The 22,760-nt window shown below is 42.7% G+C and overlaps 2 protein-coding genes across 2 annotated transcripts in view; one reads left to right on the plus strand and one right to left on the minus strand.

Annotated features, from left to right (window-relative positions):
- Nucleotides 1-84: 84 nt before the first annotated feature.
- On the minus strand, nucleotides 85-1,363 carry LOC112454019 (ubiquitin-60S ribosomal protein L40). Its single transcript, XM_025015169.1, has 3 exons — nucleotides 1,262-1,363; nucleotides 649-848; nucleotides 85-373 (listed from the first exon to the last, which is right to left on the minus strand). The coding sequence occupies exons 2-3, from the start codon at nucleotides 836-838 to the stop codon at nucleotides 177-179; spliced, it is 387 nt and encodes a 128-aa protein (XP_024870937.1). The 5' UTR covers nucleotides 839-848; nucleotides 1,262-1,363; the 3' UTR covers nucleotides 85-176.
- Nucleotides 1,364-2,398: 1,035 nt separating this feature from the next.
- LOC112454016 (protein turtle) overlaps nucleotides 2,399-22,760 on the plus strand; it is a 268,193-nt gene continuing 247,831 nt past the window's right edge. The window contains exons 1-4 of the mRNA XM_025015156.1: nucleotides 2,399-2,583; nucleotides 5,062-5,215; nucleotides 17,355-17,734; nucleotides 18,066-18,105. The gene's annotated coding sequence lies outside the window, so the exon portion shown is untranslated. The remainder of the gene's footprint in view (nucleotides 2,584-5,061; nucleotides 5,216-17,354; nucleotides 17,735-18,065; nucleotides 18,106-22,760) is intronic.

The following is a 22,760-nucleotide window of genomic DNA, read 5'->3' on the forward strand; positions in this document are numbered from 1 at the left end:
TTATATGCTTATATTTTATATCTAAGAATTTCGTAGAAAAGTTTTATTTTATTAAACATTCAAGAAGAATAAAGTTGCGAAAGATCAGTTTACCAGTTGTAATTTATTTTGATGCCATATATAAGAAATATACATCTCCATTTCCGTAACATAGAAAATGGAATTGGATATTTAGTCTACTTCAGCTTCTTCTTTGGTCGGATATTATTCGTGTGGCCACACTTCTTCTTACGGCAATTAGTCGCTCGTGGATGAAGACGAGCGTAACACTTGCGACAGATCATTTTGTCACAGTTGTATTTTTGCGCAAGTATACGCAGCGTGGGTTCAATGACGCCTCCTCGGAGACGAAGTACCAGATGAAGGGTCGATTCTACAAAAGAAAAGAGAAAGATACATTCTCATATACGTCCATAATAAGTCCTCCATTTATATTTTTTCAAATTTTTCAAAACTTGATGCCGTATTTGGAATGTTGTACTATAAAATTTAGCTTTTATTCTCATGATAACTTGGGCTGCGTTCAGAAACATCACCCGAGTGCTGAAAATCTATAGTGCACGTAAAATATGTTTTACAGCGCTCGGTTTCTGAATGCATCCCTGATAAAGATCAATAAATTTAATTTAACGTTACATATGTTCGCACCTTTTTGGATGTTGTAATCGGAGAGAGTGCGCCCATCCTCCAGCTGTTTGCCAGCGAAGATGAGTCGCTGCTGATCCGGCGGAATTCCCTCCTTGTCCTGGATCTTGGCCTTGACATTCTCGATGGTATCGGAGGCTTCGACCTCGAGGGTGATGGTCTTACCCGTGAGGGTCTTCACGAAGATCTGCATGGCGGTTTACCTGAATTGCAACAGAATCGAGAGAGCCGTAAGCTTTCGTTCACGATTAAATATCACGCGTGCAAGCGATGCTGAGGGCAACCTCGTTCGACGACTATCCGAGAGTGCTGCGAGACGTGATCGGAATCGTTTTCGGTTTGAAATTTCTATCGAGAGAGTAAATTGGATCGTGCGAGAAACAAACACTGAAATTTAGAATGATCCAAGAGACTTCAACGTTGACAACGCAGTGTCGTCACGCGTCGAGTCGCGTTTGTTTTTCAGATTCCACAGGCCACCTGTGTTCAATAATTACCCGGATTTTTTTTTTTTCAAAAAGCGAGTATAGCAAAAGTAATTGAGCTTACCACGAGACTGAAATAAATGAATACGTGCAGTTATGAGGGAAAATTCGGAAATAAGTGTCACGCTTACCGTTCCGACAACGTGCTGCTATCGAAACCAACCTAAAAGAACTCGAGCTGCTCGAGCATGGCCGCGCCGCCACTTCCGTCGACAAAGCGGAAATACGACTCGCGCGACATCTTGCCGAGCGAGATTGGGAGTTGGGAGTTTGTCGACTTGTGTGTCGTTTGGAAAGCATCCCATCGTGATCGTCCATCGTCCACGACCTGCGCAGTCGCAGCGATCAATGCTGTCGATAGTGTCGATTTAAGTATGTACATACGTCAACGAGACGAAATATTAATAGGCTGTGACTTCTGGAACGTTAGGTTTGCTCAAACACGTAGAATAGAATATATTTTCTATTACTTTCCATTTAATGACACAAAATATACATCGTTCCATCTTTCTTAATTGACATTCAATGAGTAAAAATTTGTAGAAAGAACTGTCGACTTGTGTCACTAAATGGCAAGCACTCATTAACAAACGATGCTAAACACGTAAATTTCAAATTAATGTTTCCGTTCAAGTAATTATACTGTGCTTAGAATTTGCTGCTTCGAGAAAATCGCGCGCGCGTGCTTTTTTTAACACTCCGTCTGTTCTTCTTCGAACAACTTTCTGAACTGGTGCACACTGGTGCAATAAGTTAGAATGAGACAAGCATGTTTTGTTTCGCTCCAACTTATTGCACCAGTGTGCACCAGTTCGAGAAGATCTTCGAAAAAGAACAGATATATATATATATATCATCCACGACCACGATTTTGGAAAATTCCGTATGCGTATTAAATGAATTGTTGCATCAATCATCAATCCACGCGGTTCTAACGTTTGCTAAAGCGTCTCGAATTCTGTACGCAAGATAATAGACACGGCGGCGATTAGATCGGTGACGCAGATACAGAAGTTCCCGATCTGATTCGCGCAGTCAAACGAGTCGACCAATCGCGACACGCGAGGAATTGCTGTCCCGGCTGCGATTGGTCGGCCCGCTTCTGTCATTTTTTGAACGCTTCTCAGTTCACGTTTCGCCGACGTCGAATCCTTCGGAAATCGCGGGCGTCTCTTCTCGAAAGAATTCCAAATCGCGCGTTTGGCCATTTCGGAACGCGTTACGATGAGTCACAAACGAATCGTAATTCATGTCTCTTGCGTTCGCAGGAAATTCACGTGCGCTCGAGTATCATGTAGAAAAGTGTCGTGGCATCCGTCGACGCGGATCGAACGCGATGCGTGAAGCTGCCATTATGCGCCGTTACAAAGTCATTCCAAGGGGGTAATTATTACAGTGACTATCGCTAGACGCCCGGTCCACGGAAACAGCTAACATCACGGAAGAGAAAAAGGTTCGATTTTTCCTTAAAAATTTATTTTTTATAAACAAATTTTTTAATTATTATTTATACGATTATTGTAGGAAAATATCAATATATTACTTTTAATTAATAAATAATATATATACTTTTTTTTATCTATTATTAATGTTTAAAAAGATGTGAAGAAATGATGTTAAGGTGTTCTACGCGTCACGTACTTTGCGAGAAGATATGTTTAAGCGGCGAGTGACGATCGTTATTCTTTATGAAGGTGGAAAACGAGAGAGAAGTCAATAACAAGCTCCTCGAGGGTATCTCGAGATATGTTTGCGTATTATCTCTCGCGGTAATACGTTTGTGCAATTTCGCACTTGCGACTGCAGGTATGCCCGCGCGTATACGTGCACGTCCCGTGTGCAAGTCCGTATCCGGCTTTCCGAGGGGAGACGAGGATCCCACGCCTCGGACCCGAGCGATATGCAAATTTCAGTAGTAACCCTTAAACTTTACGCCCTGACCTAGATGCTCACCTGTCTGAAGAGCAGCGGAGATGTCTCGCGATTATGCGCGATTTACCATGTCGCCTACTCAGTTGCAAACGCGAGATCCTCGCGGTAACGCCAAAGAGAAAATCATTAAGCATGTACTCTCGTACCGTCCGTTATTCATATCCTTCCGCGATTAATTGCAACTGCGAGAAGTGGACGAAAGGTGGGCATGAATTCGTAAAATAACCAATTAAGATTTCCAAGAACAGAAATTAATTTTAATATTATTAAATTTTTAAAATAAAATTAATCTTAAATTAATTGAGATAAGAAAATATATTTTCCATCTCGTTTAACACATATCAAATAAATTAGATGTTCAAATTATATTTAAATTAGATATTTACAAATCTTTTTTGTTCGAGATATATTGAACAAATTAGAGGATTCGAGAGTCAAACATTTCCAAATCTGTTTTATACAAAATGTATTGAGCGATGATTCAAATATATTCATAAATCTTTTGTTCTGTTTAACCTTTGTTGTGCACACTTCTTCGAAATTACGTATTATGCACAGGGGGTATGTCATACCCCAGTCACTTAAAACGTTTATTACAGACGTACAGTTCGTTATTTTGACTCAAACAAAATTGCTGGCTATTGTTCAAAGCTTCCAAAATAAGGTCTAATAGGTTTCATGAATATTTTGTAACATAAAAGAATTATAAATGATATGTGTTAACTAAAAAAACCGAAAAATGGACTTTTCAATAAAAAATGCATAAAAAATTCAATTTTTAATATTTTTTAATAATTTTTGCGGGATTACTTTCTTGAAATACTACACTTTCAAGGAAAAATATTAGTTTATAGCGGAGTTGAAAAAAATATATTTATTTTGCTATAAAGTCACGCGTTTTTCAACTTCTCACCACTGCCAAGAGCACTGCCAAGAGACTAAAAGCCGGGCGGGCAAAACTATGTATAGGTAACGCGTTTGAAAATACGCTGGGGTATCTCCGCTGGGGTATCCCCCGGTGCACAACAAAGGTTAAGTTATATTGAATAAATTGGGGACAATTTGAAGATCAGATACTTATAAATCTCTTTCGTTCAAAATATATTAAATAAAGTGAACGATCCGAGGATCAGATATTCATAAATCTCTTTTATTCAAAATGCATTAAGAAATTGAATGAGTCAAGGCTCGGATGTTTATAAAACTCTTATTCTGATGTTCAAGGATTGAATAAATCGAATGATTCGCGCGAATGATTCGGATACTTGTAAATCTTTTTTGTTTAAAATATATTAGATAATCCAAATATTGGATATTCATAAATCCTTTTTTGCTTAAGATATATCAAACAACTCGGACGATTCTCAATGATCGAAAAATTAGATTTTCCAGAACGAACTCCTTTCGCAATTCCCTTTCTAATTCGCCCACATTTTCATATCGCGATCATTTTTCCGCCTTTCTTCCGTCTGCGCATCCGCCGGACGCATTCCATAAACTCGAATGAGTTTCGCGATACTGCGAAGAAGAAGCTTTACGACTCTCTCTCTGTCTCCTCGAGCGTTTCGTTGAGAATTGCGCATTTCTCCCAAGTCACCGCGTTTCACGCCGGGGGGGGAATAGATAGGGGAAGACGCCGCGAGTTGGGGGAGGCGAAAACGCGAAAAGTGCTCTATAAATTTCGCCGTACAATGGAAGACCGTGGAAAATCGTCGACGGCCGACGATCGATCTAAGGTATTTGCGCTCGAACGAGTGTTGCGACACTTGTTGGCGCGTTTGAGCCCGCGTTTTCTCCTCTTCCACTTTTACTGTCGACGGAGATCACCGGCGTGTATCATTATCGTGATTATCGATCGATTTTCTACTTCCTCGCCTTCGGTGAACAATTACCATGACCGATCTATCACCCGGAGTGCCGAGCGATATCTAGGCCGAAATCAAATTGCTGGTCTCTCGGATGCAAAGTACGGCCGATAACTGGATTTTCCTTCGTCCAGGTGGACCGGTGCCGGTGGTGCGATTGTGAAGAGCCAGCAGATTGCGTAATCCGATGGATATATCAGAGGGATAGGAATACGCCCCCGCGTCCATAACATACACGTACCGAAGGAGAAATCGATGGGGAGTAAAATTCCGCTTCCTGACGACCCGGTGAGTACGAATTTCAATAGGATTTCATTTTACAACCGCTCGATAAGATATTGATTTCTCGGCTTGTATCTTTATTTCGTTTCATGGCGCAGATCCGCGCAGATCCAATGGATTATTGTACCTTAAATATTTGACAGCGAATAAATGTTTACCCCGTAAAAAATATTTTCCTCGTGGAAACAATAAGAGATAGAGGGAAGTTTTCGCTTCCGTCGTATCTCTCGATTCGCAAATAACGGCATGTTAGCGATATCAGCAGAAACACGGAAACAAGCGAAACGTATAGCGTATTTATGCGATGGCTTATGTATTGTAGTTGTGTAATGGGATCCGCAGCTTCTTACTATCAAATGCAAACGCGGAGCACCGTGCTCCGTTGTGTAAATAAGCTATGCTTACCGACGAGATAGCCGGCCGACCGGGCGTATCACCAATCATTTGCCTAGACTAATCAACGTGCCGCGCTCTTGTGACGTGGTTTAAATTAGAGGACGGCGCGGGGCTCGGATCGCCCTGGCTTCGGGTTGCATTTGAATTGTGTATGAGTAAGCCCGGGTTAATGGTTAAACCCGACACGTGTAGCCGACGTTCATTTCGGTATGACCCGCGATAAACTTTGCCGTCGTACACGGCCCTATCCCGCGGCATCTCGCATAAATAATCGTTATCGACTAATTGAAAAGGGACCCGATTACGGACAACGTCCGTGTTAATCCATCGACGAACGCTGCTCACGAAGATGTTCTCCGCTTCTGCGCCGAGATAACCGAGTTAATGATAAATTTACGCCCGAATCTAATCCGCCGAGGGTCATCGAAAACAAAAAAAAAAAACCGCGTTTAAAATCGTACATTGACGAATTCGCGATAACGGTGTTAGTGCGATCGAATCGCATTATGGCCATGACGCACGCGGCTGCCCTTTATTTATACGGAACTATCGTGCGAGAGCTCCACGGTAATATTTACTCTTCCCTCTAAAGGAAAGAGGATTTCAACCGCGGACAACGGTGCCGCTGTTATTCTCGAGAACCGTCGTAGTGTTGTTGCTCGCTCCCTCATCCCTTTCTTATCCGCCGTATTTGGTCGAGGGTATAGCTTGCTAGGGGATGAAGCAGCGTGTGAAGAATCTGTTCCGAACACGCGAGTTTACACCAGTTACAGCTTACGCACGTGTAACCGAAGAATTCGATAAAGAGATAGATTTCAGACAATAGAACGACGATTAATGATACTTCTTTTTTCTTTATATGAATTAGCTGTCCGTGATTAATTGAATTTGCGTGTCGTTCCACGCGTCGCGATGAGAGACACGGAGTTTTTACGCGAAACGTAGTTATGTGCTTCTCGCGAGAGGCGCTCCGGAACTTTACAATCGTCGGTATACGTATATACGTACAATACGTAAAGTATACTCGTAATCTAAAAGGAACCGCATCGCTCTCTAAGGACAGATAAACCGCGTCTTTCGATCTCCCCAGGATCTACGGTTGCCTTTAAACTCTGCATTACCGGTGAGCGTACGCCCTGGATATGAAAGTTTCATAACCGAGGGCGCGCCGCGCCGCGCCGTGCAGCGGCGTACTTCCGTTCCCTTTAATAAAATATTTTTATTTGTCGTAAAAATAGACGACCCCGGACTCGCCGGGGCTCGCTAATACCGCGTCGCCTCGGAAAAATCTCAAGTCGCGCGGTAAAACTTGCGCCGTGGAAAGTTATTTTTTCGAAAGCCCGTTTCCCCGCAATTATGGAGTTTCTTGCTTTCATTTTTTTTAAATTTATTGTTACGCGCGCGTAAACACAAATACCTGTAGCTAAATACGCGTGTATGCCTTTCGAGTATATGTATGTACATACATATACACGCGCAAATTCAAATCGGTCGGACGAAGCCTCGAGCCGATTGATCGCACGATGTCAAGGGGGCAAATAATTGATTACGCGCACTTTCGCAACCGGGTCGCGATACATCGGGGACGACGCGCGGAGATTGGGTCGCTCTAACCCCTTTCCGGGTTTCATGAAAAACCATCAATGATGGACCGCGGCGGTGTGGGATCGCCAGCATTGACGTCACGATATCCCAGACGGAGGGGAGGTCAAAACGGCGAATGCATGAACGTTAATCCTAATCATGTTCGTCTCTCGTGTCGCCACGGCCGCGTAACGAGCAGGGCACGATCTCATCAGGATGGGGTGTCTCTCCACTGTCGGTAGCGTCACGTTATAGCATGAAGATAGGTCGAGTTTACCCGCGGACCGAACTAATAATGGAAAAGCTCGTCCGAGTTAGTAAGATCATTAAACTGGCGCGATCCCCCTCCCCCTCCCCCTCCCCCTCCTCCTCCCTTCTTTACCCTCCCTCGCGATATATCCGGACGGAACTGAAGCCTAACTTAACGCGAACTCGTTCAACAACGCTTAACCTTTCATGACACTTTGACCCCGAATCGCGGTCGCGCGTTTACCTGGTAACAACGCGCCTCTGGACCACGGCCCTCCGCAGAGAGACTCGGCGAATTATCGGGCTCGCTCGCTCGTTCGTTCGCTCGCGGTCAACACGAACGTTCCTCGCCGCAAGCTCTCGCTGCAGTTGCCCAGCTCTTTTTCTCTTTGTCCGTTCTGTACAACAGCCGCGTACCATCGCGGGCCGGTTACTCGACCGTGGAAAATCAGAAAAGTGCAATCAAGAATTGTTGCCATGGGTCGCGCAGCGCAGCGGATCGAGCGCCGGGATTTAATCGCAGCTGTGTGATCCACGCCAGTAATTACGGTTCATTGACGGACGAGCGGCCGTCGTCCGCTCCTTTTACCTCGATTTCCGATCCGGATCTCACGTAATCCACACTGTTTCACGGTTTTCCGATGGACGTATTCGAAGGGACCGGAGTCATGCCGACGTGTCGCGCTGAGTCGCGCTCTCTCACGATACGTATATCGTATCGCGCACTCTTCCCCCATCACTTTTGTTGGCTTTGCTTTTACGCGGAGTCTTCAAGAAACTGCCGAAAGTTATTTTCGGTATATACCGATACAACGAACGATGCGTTTATATACGTGCTTTACCCTCGCGGTGTTATTAAAACTTGCTAACGTGGCAACTATTAATAATAAGCACGGCTGCGTTCGAGAGCGCTCTGCTGACTTAAGAGTTTCTCGAGCAACGCGAAGGTTTTGTTTTAGAATACTGGGGTACTTAGCCGTCGGGGTGTATATGAGATCGTCTTACAAACTCCGTAGTGTTACATGATAATATCGATTCAACAGTACATTACCTCGTATGTACAGGAAATTTTGGGTATTGATTATAAGAGCGGAAATATACATAGAAGCATGCGCGTGTCTGTCGTATGTATTAGATGGAATATTGTCCGCCTTTTATCTGTTCGCCAAATCGTATAGGTATGTGGGCAGAGTTTAAATTGTATTTACAATATCGAATTATGCAATGAATTATGCGAGTTTCATTTCCCGATGTTTCCCCAATAATAATCGCCACTTTACAATGTACACAAATCGCAAATCTAAAAATATCGCATTGACAATACAAAATTTGGGGTCGCCGGATAGGTATTTGCGCGGAAACGCGTCAAACAACAGGTATAGACTGGCTGGAGTGCTGGGCAATTACGACAGCACGGGCTGTTCGTTGCAGCACGTCTGTGTGTCTGTATGTACTTGTTATATATCAGCGTATATGTAACATACACGGCGCGATGCAAGCGAGGCTGCCAGCACGTTTCTTGCAAAGTGTACTCCTGTAGCCTTTCGATAAAAGTAAAACGATATGCAAAAAGTGGGACAAATTAAAAAGTTAAATTCATTTCCGCAGCACTTAACACATTCGAGGCTTTTTGCCTTTCATTAGCTCGCTCTTTTTTTCTCATCATATCACTCGTCACGTCACGTGCCTGCTAGTTGTCGCTTTTCTTTCTTTCTCTCTCTCTCTCTCTCTCTCTCTCTCTCTCTCTCTCTTTGTGATTATTTCCGCCCGTTATCGTCATTCAAGCGGGGACACGAAACGCGACGGTCGAAACGGCAGATTTTTTTCCCGTGTCCGCGAGGTGAATGGGAACTGAGGGAGATGCGCCACCACGTCGTATCCGTGTACATACATGTGAGGGTGAAATATCGGTTGCATCGGTAGGTAAAAGAGAAAGGAGAGGGCAGCGTGCAGTTTCGAACGCTATAGATAGGTCCAACCGCGTGCAGGTAGGACACGCAATGCAGTTTTGTAGAAATTGGGTCAGCGAATTTTCGGGTTAGAGAGAGACGGAGGGTGAGAGAGATCGTGGGAGGATAATTGAAACGAGAGGGACGATGCGCGAAGGCGAAAAGAGACGGAAAACGCGTCGAAGTAGAAGCGATGAGAGAAATAGTCGCGAGAGAGGGGGAGAGAGAGAGAGAGAGACAGAAAGAGAAGGCGAGAAACAGAGGGCTTCGAGAGATATAGTATATGCAATAGTTGCGAGCGAGAGAAGAGATAGCCGGGGATGCTGGACCCCAGGGTTGGAAGGTTGTTGTCGTCGGCGTCGCCATGGTAAGGGATGACCGCGAGATACTGCGGATCAGACCGCACGAGAAGAAGAGCGCCGCGTTGCGAGGGGTAGAATAGATAGAGAAAAAGAGCGGAAGAAAGCGAAGAAGAAATAGTAGGGGGAGTTAAATGTATGTAAATTAAATGTCCTTCGACTTTATTTAGCGCGAGAGAGTTTAAAAGCGCGCGCGAGAAAGCGACTCGCTCGTTTCTCCCCCGGCGGAATACTGCCGAATAAGGTACTCCGCTTGCGAATACCTTATTTCTTCGGCGTCGGGAACGAGAGCCGTCGTATTCGGGACTTGTTTTCCAAGAACCGCGACTATAAATCTGGAGAAGAGAGTCTTCATTCTCGATGCTCTCTGTATATGAAATTAGATGACTCGCTACCGTCTTTTGCCAGCCGGCAGAGAGTTGAACTATATATTTGACTATAGAATTAAATAGGTAGAAACGGGAATAAACTTCGTAAAACGCGCGCGATCGTTGACTGTTATTATTTTATAACGTAGAATCGATTCTTATATTTTATAAAAATTAAAAAGAAAAAGGCCAATGATCGAGCATTAGTAGATGTTAAACCATATAATTAATTAACATATGTACAAAGAACGGAACGTTTCGACTTCACCGAGTCTTCTTCAGCCGTAGTATAAAATATCATAATCGTCGTAGTTACAAAAATATAAAATTCTTAAACCTATAGAGCCACATTACCGTTCGAGAGCCTAACGAATACATATTGAGTTTTTGTCGTTGCATCTACGAAGTCAAAACCGGAGATAAATTGTAGTTAGCGAAATTACATAATTAATTTCTCATTTGGAGGCGAGAATAAATCGGGTCCAGTCCATAAGAAGTGTTGTTTTTGTCAGGTTGTATGGTCAAAGTATAAAAAGGATTGTATATGTATCTGTCAGGACTTATATTTTATTATACAAACGCATCTCGAACAGAAAACTTGTGGACAGCGATTACAGCAGTTTTCCATATATTAAAAGGGCGAAATTTTACGCGATCGATGCTAGTTCGATCGAACCATTGTTTATTCGCGGATCAATCATCAGGCGATCAATGATTGCGACATCGCGTTTATCGGAGCGGCCTGCCTGTTGTCTCGAAATACGATGTTCTCCGGGGCGAGTTCTCTTCCTCATTAGCGAAAGGACGACGAAAGGACGGCGTTCTGTAATTAACGATACGAAGTGTCGAATAGCGGCGCGGGAGCTGGCGCGGCAGACGAAACGCGCGGCGGCAGCAGGTCTTCCTTTGACTCGCGAAACCAGACCGGAAGCGAAGGCGGCTGCGCCGCCGGCTTCCGGCGCAAAACCGCGCTACCGGCACGTCATTTCGCGTCGCACAATTGCGAAAGGCGCATTCGCGCGGCGCCGTTTCCACGTCTATCACGATAGTATTGTAATGGCGCGATGAATGAAAGGCCCGCCCACGCCAACGAGCACGGCAACGATTTCGTGCGGAGCGAACAAACTTCCAAAGCGCTGAAATTGCGACTTATTGTGCCGACGTGGAAAATTGCGGATTTTATCTTTCGCCTGTGCACGCACGCGAATTGTTACGCGCTGGTAATGAGACGCGCGCCTCGAAACGCGCGTGTAGCAAGCAAGGTGTTGTTACTAAGCCAATCTTGTTCTTCTCTTTCTCCATGCACCCTCCCTCCCTTTCTCTCTTATTTTCTTCTCTACAATAAAACGCACTTCTTTAAAGTTCTACCAGGTGCTGATTAAAACAAACGCGAGGAAACGATATCGCTTTAATAAAACTTTATACAATTCGATAACGTGATTTAGAAATAGGCCGTTATATATTGTTTGTTGTACTTATATATCTACGAGAAACGTACTTACAACTCGCGCATATTATACGCATCGCCTGTTCTGACAAAGTTTGGAAAGCACATTTTACCGCGTCCCTGTAGAACCATCTTGTTCCAAGCAGTATCCTGTCGAGTCGGTCCTAGCCAAAACCCCCTCGTGGCTCTTCGCCCCCTTTTCCCCCTTCGGCGCTCGGCCGAACTTTGCGAAAGCTGAGGAGTCACGGAGTTGCGAATGCGCCGGTCGCGCATTACAGGCTCGCAGCCGCTTCGTTCCCCTCAATAATGGAGCGGGCCAAATGGTCTAATTTACTCGATGTCTAGGTAGGCAGCTTGAATATGCATATGTGACCGCCGACACGGCGATAACGATGGAGGCGACGACAACGACGAGCCGATGAGCGCGTTGCGTCGCGTCGCGCCGCATTGCATTGCATATCGCATCGCATCGCATCGCATCGCTTCGCTCAGGGTAGGCGCGTTCAACACTGCGAGTTATGCATACTGCACACTGCCACGCGAGGCGCAAAACGGACACGTGCTGACAGATATGCGTGCACGTGTTCGCATCCCGGCTTCGTCGTATTCCGGGTACATCTCTTCATACCTTATTAGGCGTCGCTCAGGCTCGCCTACGTACGAGCACTCTCCGAATTAGGTCACTCGAGATGCATCGTGACACGTCGCGATGCGTTGTACGTTCAAGCACCTTAGACCTTAAATAGACGTGCAGCCATACACTTCCATCAATCTTTTTTTTGCTCTTGATCTCGCAATCGACGATTTCTCGGCACCTTCTTACGTTAAAGTAATGTTTTCTGTTTTTTTGTTAGCGGTGAAATCGATCACGCAATAAACTGTATCACAACTAACAATAAATACGTTGGTACTAACGAGCCAAGCGTTTTAATAGCGGAGGTGCCAATAGGAAGTTTCGCAGACGGCGATGAGTATAGAAGGCAATTGTAATGTTATCCTTTGCACGCGGAATATCGCGCGCGAAGCAGAGCAGAACAGAGTAGAGGAAGGATCCTCTCGAATGTAAAATGAGAGTCAATATTAATCGGCGTAAAATTAACTCGTCTTTGACCGCCGTTATGTTCGCGTGCGGCCACTTTCCAAACGGAGTTATCCGGCGAACGTAATGCAATTTTCATCGCAAGACTCGCGCATGCCGCGCGCAGACGGCTTAACGACGAAACGAAGCGGTAAATGTTCTTTTTTCGCCTACGGGAAATGTGCCGCGACGAGAAAAAAGTTGCGCTGCAAAAATAGGCATTAGCTAAGGTACGTTAGTTCTTTCATTGAAAGGGTAGCGACGCGCCCCCTCGTCTGCGAGGAACATCGGCTTTCAGAGCCCGCTCTCCGCCCCGTTTAAGTACTTGATATTTCGCTAATGAAAAACTCATTTGCGCAACGCGGTTTCATGCGAGGCGAACCACCGCGCTCTCATTATGCACAAATAATTTGACGCGGAGATAAATAAAACATTAAGCGCAGCCTTTCGGCAAGGAGGTAGATTTTCATGCGAATTACGCCGTAACACACAATAGTTGGAGTTATTAATTTAATCCCTTGCTTCGTGCTATACGTTACGTTACGCGGTATTATTTCCATTTAATTTATAATTCGTGTTAGTCGTGCGCTGACACATCTCGTCTGAAAATCAATTTATTTAGCGCGCGTTATGCCGTTGATAAAATTCTTAGTAAACGTTCGGAGATTTCCCTCATTGATAAGCTCAGAGAAAATCTCCGATATTCTCATGAGATCGATAATTCGTTGATGCCGCGGAAAATTTAATTTGCGTATAATTGGATATCACGACGTTCCTTCGCCACGTTTCGCTTTCGTCGTTTCGTCGTACGGAAATCAGCGTTGGCAGCCGAGACTCTACCGATGAATCCTCGATAGGGGACTCGACTAACGGAAGCGCCTGCTTAAATGGGATTTAAGAGTCTTGAGGAAAAAGTAACGAACGCGTCATCCGCGCTTGAACCTATCGAACTTTATTACCAGCCGGCAATACGTGCATCGGAGATTCGTTTACCTGGGTTGGAACGCGGGAGTCGATTAATTTCGCGGGGACCGCCATCGGAAAATTTCCTAATTAGCTTTTATTATATACCCGCGTTGGTCTTAAATTGACTTTCCGTTAGCGTAGTCACTATATATAAATATGAGAGACCTCGGGGAGAAGGAGAGGTGAGAGATAGAGGAACCAAGGTATCTTGTCTCTCCTCTCGGTACTGCTCCCGTTTCGGCTTCTGGGCCATCGCGTTCTCGTCTTGGCTTGGTGGATCGCATCGCGTAAAGGGGAAAGGCAGGAAGGCGAGCAGGAAGGGGATGAAGTATAAAGTAAATAGCCGTCACGACCGATCGATGCTTAGATATTAGGAAATTCGTTGATCCGGTTCACGCTGATGGCGTTTCCATCCGGAAGCTATTAAAGGAATCTCGATCACACGCCTGGTCTTAGCGAGCGATATCTGGTTGGCTTATCTCGACGCTGATAATTTGGTTTGGCTCACATCGCCGCACTGATTGCATTGTGCATTCTTTGGTGTATTAGGTACCACAACGAAGGAGGGAAAATGATGTTGGAAGGGAAAAAGGGGTGGGATAAACGACGATCGATGAGTTGTATTAAGGGTAGACACTTCTTTTTTATATCGAATCTTTTTTCTAATTTTGTGGAATATCGCCCGACTCGATTATATCGGCAGTTGTTATTTATAGCGCTGCGGAGCGAAGGAGCCCGAGAAATATATCGATGACTTCTCGTCTTATACAATGTAATGTATTACATCGCTCGGCGTCTAATATTAATCTTCTCATTGGATACTGATAACTTTCATTTACGGTCTTAGCGCGAGATCTTTGAAATTTAATTTCGATTTTTGTCGAGAAAGAAACTACGCCGCGCATTTAAAATAAGTGTAGCTTCATCTTGTTGTTATCATACAATTATGAAACAATTTTATCGTATATATTTAGATTTAGAAGCTAGTTTAACGTTAATTTTCTGTCTCTCTTTCCACATAATAACAGAAATAATGAAAATCTTGCGCGAACCCCGCCCGGCGAAGATTGAGTTCTATAAAGCTTTTACTTTCGAGAGCACATTCAGCGGTTATAAACCGAGTTAAGCACGGCTGTTGCGATGGTGCGGATGCGTATATATCGGCTGGCGCGAGTTTACATGTCTGGAGAACCGACTGCAACAGCCGACGCCACCGCAGAATTTCAGTCCCGAGGGACAGCGCTAAACAAGTTTCTAACATACATACATACATGCATAACTGCGCCAGTCGCGCCAGTCGCGTTGATCGGTTATTCAATCAAGCTCTCCTGTCCGGGGATATACAGAACTTGACAAAATTCACTAAGGGAATCCGCTTGCAAGTTGGCGTTTAAAATGCAATTAGGGATGATACTTGTTGAAAAAATACTTGTTTCAGTTATTTTAAACACGCAATATACTCGAGTGATAACTGGCTCTGATTTTTGTTCCGATTTTTATAAAAATTCTTCGTAATTGTAGTTCTTTAATTTTATAAATTCTATATCAAAACGCGAAGATTATTGTATTTTACGGAATTAATACTACTATCCTTCTATTACAAATGGATTTGAAATCAATTCGATACTTATAAGAAAACAAAATATTCGACGTGCGTTAATTTTATAGCAAGTGTTAAATATTTCGCGACACGCAGGTTTTCGTTGCGTACAAAAACTTACCATATTGCAATTCGGTGATGCTCGTACAAACTGCCACTTCGATCACTTACGAGTCATTAATAACGGGTGTTAATTATTCTCAGCTAAGAATGGTGAGTTACAATGGATGATCGCGTTTAGCTTTTCCGGGTGACACCTCTCGCGACCGTGTCTCGAGAGATACTAACACACTTCTCCTAACGCTCTGTGTTTCTTTACAATATAACGTACTATTGTAAGTATACTGGTATACACGACGCGCGACGTCTCACCTTGTTTACATTCGCGCGGCGAGATTCAAACTATTTCAAACCGACAAGCTCCGTGCGTCATTATCTCTTGAAACGCGATAGATATTAGAAGTCTCTTAGATCGTCTCTTACAATTCGCGTTTCTTGTAATCCGCGAAATTAGTAAACTCCCGTAATTAACAACGAAAGTAATTATATCGAGGCGACAATTGTTTCTCGCAACGGATACATCTCACGAGATTAATTTGTGGTAGGAATCGGAGCAACAGGGAATAGAAATTATTATTTCTGATATTCACACAGTATAATTATTTCTCTAGCAATACTTGGAGCTAGATACTTTCGCTATTCATATGTTAATGGTAGGAATCGGAATGGGAAGTAGGAAGCGTGAAAGGAAAATGGGAATAATAAATTATTGATTTATTGCAATATTTGCGGACAATAATTATTTTAACAGAAAAATATATTTTTGTTTTGCCAATAAGTGATTAACAAGAAAGACTTTATTTTTAGTCGACAACATTTGGCAGTGTCGTGACAATTCGACCATTGGTTTTGGTCGGATTAGTCATCAAGACGTTTCGACCATGGATCTTGGTCGAATTATTCGATTAATCCAACCAAAACCAATGGTCGATTTGTTACGACACTGCCAAATGTTGTCGATTAAAAATAGAGTCTTTCTTGTTAATCACTTATTGGCGAAATAAAAATATACTTTTCTGTTATTATACACCGTTGACCTAAAAATCGGTCTCTATCTTAGTATTATTCATCTTAAGATGTGTTATTGCGAAAAATATTACCACATGCCTCAGTGGTCGAATTGGCACGACGCCCTACACAGAATGAGGGAAGTTCCAGGTTCGAATCTTGGCTGAGATAATATTTTTCGTAATATAAATTTAATAATTTAATTTAATAAAAATGAGATGCTTATACATAAGTATCAAAGATTATATCAATTTAGAAAAGACCAAAATCTATGGTCGAAACGTCTTGACGATTAATCCGACCAAAACCAATGGTCGAATTTTCACGACATTGCCGAATGTTGTCGATTAAAAAATAGAGTCTTTCTTAATAATTATTTTTTTAACGATTCTTAAATCCGATTGCATCGTGCTTTTCCACAATTAACCCTCCGAGGCCACACCTCTTTTTTTAATACGCCCCGGCCACACTGGGTGGTCGACACCCAGACGAATTCAGTCTCATAATTCTAATTAATGAGCACGTAAAAATTCATGCAACATCTTAAGGGTGTTGTTCAAAAATATGTATGATGCAGAACCCGAAATGTGCTCGATGAACAAAAATTTTGTAATTTTTGGTCGCGATAAGAAATATACGCCGAGAAATATACGCTTGGGTGGTCACCACCTATAAATAATTTTAAAATGTTTACCAAACATTAACTGACATGACTTAAAGCCTCTCTACTGTACGGATCTTCGAGAGAGAGAGATTCAAACTCGGGATCCTAGATGGAGGGATACTGATTATAAAGCTTATCTTGAAAATATCGAGCTTGAATTTCTGTCTGGGTGGCCGCCAGGCCTCAAAGGGTTAATGTTTCAAACAAAATGTAATTATACTTAATTGTTTCCGGATTAAAAGCGCAGAGTAATACGTGACTCGTCAAGTCAAGTGATTCAAAAGAACCGTGTTAGATCGATTTATTAATAATGTGTATGTTTCGCAGAATTTACTTTTTCACTCACATATTTCCGAACTTGTGTTATAATGCGAAATAATAATCTCTTTAACGAATGTGTATTATTTGTTTTTATAGATGTGCAACATCGCGGATGGCAATAACCTGGATGGTCGTACGATCTACGATAATTCTCTCCACTGTTTGAAATTCGTTCATTGCTAGATATCGCGAGTGCCGAATGGATTGCACGACCGTCGTTATTCGTCGTATTACTCCTCCATCTCCAGTATTATAGTAAAAAAGTACGCGTTTTGTACGTTTAACATTGAGAGTGCCATATAATAAAGTGCCGTACGATTATCGTACTTTTTGATGATTATTGCTTACAATTGATCGCGCGCGTGTTTTCGCGAATGTATGTGTGAATGAGTGCCATGAAAAAATGCTACAATGGAGAAATCTGAGAGGAGGAGGAGGCCAAGGTGGCATCATGCAATGGCGGAACAACCCAAGGGGTATGTATTTTTACTTATTATTTATTCATTCTTTGTTATATTTGTGGAATCCATTGTTTGTTCTCGCGTTGCATGACGCCCTTTTATATTCTACAACAAAATTAAAATTAACATTTGTTTTTTTTATTAATACATGTTCTTTTGAAATGTTTAATAATATAAAATTAAAAAACATTTATAAGATAAAGATTTTTTTGAAATATAATTTTATTACGAGATACCTAATTAAATAACTTTATTTTAAAAATAATTTTAATGCACGAAATAATTATGTTCTTAAATATTAATTATTTTGAGTGCTGCTGTAATTTGAATATGTTTATATTTACAGATTAATGTATGTTACAATTCCGCTGCTGCGCATCGTACCGGTGAGTTAAATTATCTTTATATTTTAAGGTAATGGATCTCTCTGAAAGGGATTGCAAATAAATATGTAACATCTCATTCGTCCATTACTTTGATGGATCGGCTAAGATAAATTAGTATCAATATCTTCTCTAATGACATCTGTATATCTGTATAATATACAAACACGAGACATATTTAATTTTGACGCTCTTAATGCACAAGAAATAATGAACGGTCAAGAATAAACGTTCTCTGTAATATTTTCCAACAAAAAGACGTTAATTTCCGAGTTGCTTAAGCGGCTTAGACGATGTAAATAACTTAAACCACTTAAGATAACTGTGATCCTCTTATCCCTTAGGCAATTTTCATATTTCCTTTATTATCTCCCGTGAGTGTTGTAACCCATCGCGCCAACCTGCAGTCGCAAATCATGGTGTCACACGTGCGATAAGGTGGCATATACGGCGATAACTATTCCCGTCGAGCGGTCCGCAAAAATGCGATCGTTTTTCTGTCACGTTATTCGCGTCACGTCTCTTACAATTGCTTTTTTCGCCGTTCACACGAACATTGGTTAGCTCCAAAGTTTTCTTTACTTTTAACGTGGCAAGATCGGTGGAGTTGTGGCGGTTTCAGTATCTGCGATCACGCGCCTTTTGCATGGACCGTGCGGCTTGTATTAGCCCTCTCTCGCGGCGACCGGGACCGTTTAACCGGTAATCCGGCACGGAAGCAAATAAGTTAAAGTTCGCAAACTTGTCTCGTCGTGTAAACTTAAAGTACTTGGCCAAAACGTTTAGAGGAGACACAAGCGCGCGTGCCCGCACGCCGACGACGACGACGTTATACGATGGGAAAGTTTCCAAAGACGCCATTCTCGTATCTGGCTCTAGGCGTTTTCGACGATGTACCTCGTTCGCTTCCTACGTAAATAGGTAGTGCCTTGCCTCTGTTAAATTATCGCTAGTCAGAGCACCGTTTAAACGCGAGCGCGCGCGCGCGCCCACGCTTGTGACTCTAATTCGCCTTCGCGCAGATTCGGGGCTTACGCGGATTAAATGGATGCGCGCGGTATATTGTTTCGCGAACAAAGTTCGATAATGGTCGGCTGAAGTGTTGTTATTCGTTGCTAATAATTGCTACTCTCTTTCTTATCTATATAAATGTAAATTATATCTCTAAAAATACGTTCATTAAAAACTAAAAAAATTTAATTTATCCTTAGTTGAAACGAAAATTGTATTATGCATTTTTACGTTTTGCTTTCGTGTATCTCTCATCTTTTTTGCGACATGTTCTAATGTAATAAATCGTTAAAAGTTAAAAAAGAGTTTTATAACAAGAATAAGTGAAATGACACTTCTCTCGTCCAATATTGCCAGCTTCAGAAAGTATGCATTATCGCGAAGTTAAAGTCTAATATCCGAGATCTCGCACTCATAATATCAGCGTCGTGTCGTTAAATATTCTGACAGGGACGTTCGCGATATTCCAGATGATCTCGTAATTTTTCCCGGACAATGTTCCGTTCGCTTCCCGGTTATCGCTATGAGAGAATGGAATTTGTTGCGGCAAATGGATATTTATGTGACGTACATCTACCGAGAGCTCGAACGGGTTTACGCGCCGTGACTGTCGAGGAAAAGAAGCGGGGACAATCTCATGCTCAATTTTCTAAATAGATCGAGTATAAAGTACATCATCCATCGCGTCAAAGCTTAGAGGGTTAATGCATGCGGTGCGTAACGCCAGTTTCCCAATTGATTACTTTCTTCGTCAAACTGATACACCAGTGATTTAATACACTCATTCATCGCTACACTCGTATCATCAATTTTTATTTCGTCGGCAATTAATCTGAACACGCGTAAATTTCATACTTCCAACGACGACGGTATCAGGAAAATGCTATTACACTTCATCTTCAAAAATCGATTTCTTTAAGGGCCGGGTAGGTCGAGCGTGGTAATGGCGCTCTTGGTTTTAATCGTATCCATTAATCGTTATTTCCGCGGCTGAATATGCCGGTGCGCTCGCACTGCATTGGACGTTATTCCTTTACAACGAGGCGTTCCTTAATTTACTTAGTACTGCTCGCGACGGTTATACACCGGGAACAATTTTCGAGGAGCCTGCTTTTTCGGTGTTATTGCCGACAGATGCGTTTGAGGTATGGATTGAAATTTAATTTCCGTGTGTTCAGATTTGGATATCGAAGACGCAATTTTTAAATTAAATTGTTCCGACACTTCGTGAAATTATCTTTATATTTACTCGCGACGACGCAAATAAATGGTGTAAAGTACAATAAATTTTTTCATTTCTATAGAATTAAAAATTATAAAAGTACAAAAATATTTTACCGGTTTCGGTCATTTTTGGATTCTCGAGCCGTGTCCGCTTTCGCTTCTCGGGTTTAATCTGTAAAAGGTGATAAGTATAAAAATGAGCAACCGTCTCGGTGCAGCGCGCTCGGTAGCGCGCTTGTACGCAGCATCGGCCGTTTGCCAGTGTTCGAAATCCAATTTCTTGCTAGCGGAAACCCCGGGAAACAATGCGTCCTCATTCTGCGCCGCTCCGATCCTGAAGTCCCTTCTTAATCTTTTAGTTCTCAGCCGTAAAGTGTCCGGCTATAACAAGTTACGGTCCTGGAAGTGGAGCGGCTGTGCGAGTATAGTATATATAACAAGAACAGAACGCCATCCCTTCGTCTCACGACTTTCGTATTGGTTGCAACTTCGTGGAATGATACTTTGCAGTTCTTGCCAGCTCGAGGCATTCAGGGCGCGACATGGGGACGTCAAAAGATCACTATATAGAAACGCGACATCGCGATAACGTTCCCGCGTGATAACATTTTCAAAGCAGCTTTCGCGCATATTGTTATCGAAAATCGGCCAGATATTTCTCGGGACGCATGGTGATTCGAGTAAATTTTCCAGGCGTATTATTGTCTCTACGAAGATGAACTGGGCGATACGACGTCGTAACGCAAATTCGATTCTTGATGTCGGAGCGCGCGATCTAGTAGAAACCCAAACACATCGTACTCGGCGACTCTCGGCAAACGTATCTCCTGCCCGAGATCCGTACTCCGAATGATATCGCGGGACGTGAAATCCGATTCTCAGTAGCCGCGACAACGGCGTTCTCGTCTGCGTATAGCGTGGCATATATAGGTACGTTAAGAGACTCTCCGGTTGCGAGAGCGAGATGCTCGCTCGGCCGCTAGGAAGCCCGGGTACGCGTCAAGGAGAGACGAGGCAGGTTGTAAGCGAGGTGAGGAACCGGCAAGTTGAGACCGGCACGGTTTCTCCTCATCTTCTCTCGCTGCTCTCGGCGCTCGCCGATGCTGGACGCCGCGCCGGTCGTACTCGCGGTATCCGAGTACCTACTCGAGTCGCGGTCCTTTAGCCTTGGACGGAAAGCATTGACCTCGACGTTCCACACCGAGGGCACAACCGGTCACGTGAACCATGGTCTACTACAAAATACTCGTTCTCTCTCTTTCTTCAGCTCTCTCTCTCTTTCCCTCTCTCTCTTTCTCCCTCTCTCTCTCTTTCCCTCTCTCTTTCCCCCTCTCTTTCCCCCCTCTCTCTTTCCTTCTCTCTCTCTCTCTCTCTCTCTCTCTCTCTCTTTCTCTCTTTCTTTCTCTCCTCTTTCCTCTCTCCCTCTCTTCTCTTTCCCTTCTTTACACACATATACACATCCTGGAGGCTGGTGTAATTCTCCCTTCTCATTCTCTTCCGTCTGTCTTCCTCCTTCTGTCCCTCCTTTCGTCTGTCGTAATTTCTCTCGGACGTAGGTACACGCGTTGATTGTATATGCGCGATGTAAACGCTCTCGCTTATATAGAATTTTGCATGAAACTTGAAAATATTGTCAAATTTTTATTATGCGCTTATATTTTCCTTTATCTTACATATACTGTGCGCCACGGAAATTGTCGACCGATGATAGAAAAATGTCGATTTTTGACAGAGAAAATAATAATAAAAATACATATCAATACACACATTAATTACAATTTTAAGAAAAAAGTATCTATAACAAGACAATTTGAATACATTGGATTTAATAAAACTAAAAGTGATTTTTTTTAACGAGATATTTTCCTTTTAATACAATTGCGGTTGTACAATATCAATGAAATTGAGATAAGCACGCCTTCCATTTTTGCTCCAATTATCGTCGATTCGTTGCACTGCATCTTCGACAACCCGTCATGGAGCAATCGACGAACGAACCGTTCTTCTGAAACGTGCACAATCTGACTGCCGGGAGAAAAGAGGTTGAAATCCCGATATTATTCATAATGCAAACAGTAACAGTGCAATATAAAGTGCCCTCGAAGCATACAATTCTATAATAATTTCAAAGGCCTACATCAATTCAAGTCCAACTAACTTGCATGAAAAATTGAAAAGTTTATTTACTGAAAATAATGAATTTTATTTTACGTGTCTGCGTTTATATTAAGTTTTACAATTTTTATTAATGTTACGTTTAATTTACCTAATTTATACGAAAAACTCACACAAGTTACACGTTTACAATATTCTCATATGTGTTAACCTATTTATTTTTTCTTTACTATATATTTTTATTAGGACATTAAATTGCTAAATAAATCACACGACGTTGTAATCAATTGCTAGAAATTTTCATGAAG

Source organism: Temnothorax curvispinosus, unplaced genomic scaffold (assembly GCF_003070985.1).
Source record: "Temnothorax curvispinosus isolate PA1 unplaced genomic scaffold, ASM307098v1 QBEX01004775.1, whole genome shotgun sequence".
NCBI classification, from domain to species: domain Eukaryota; kingdom Metazoa; phylum Arthropoda; class Insecta; order Hymenoptera; family Formicidae; genus Temnothorax; species Temnothorax curvispinosus.

Excerpts from the sequence above, each read along its gene's own strand:
- LOC112454019 (XM_025015169.1), bottom strand. The coding sequence starts at position 838 with ATGCAGATCTTCGTGAAGACCCTCACGGGTAAGACCATCACCCTCGAG. Across the intron at positions 374-648 it reads CGATTACAACATCCAAAAAG|AATCGACCCTTCATCTGGTA; the intron begins GTGCGAACATAT and ends TTTCTTTTGTAG.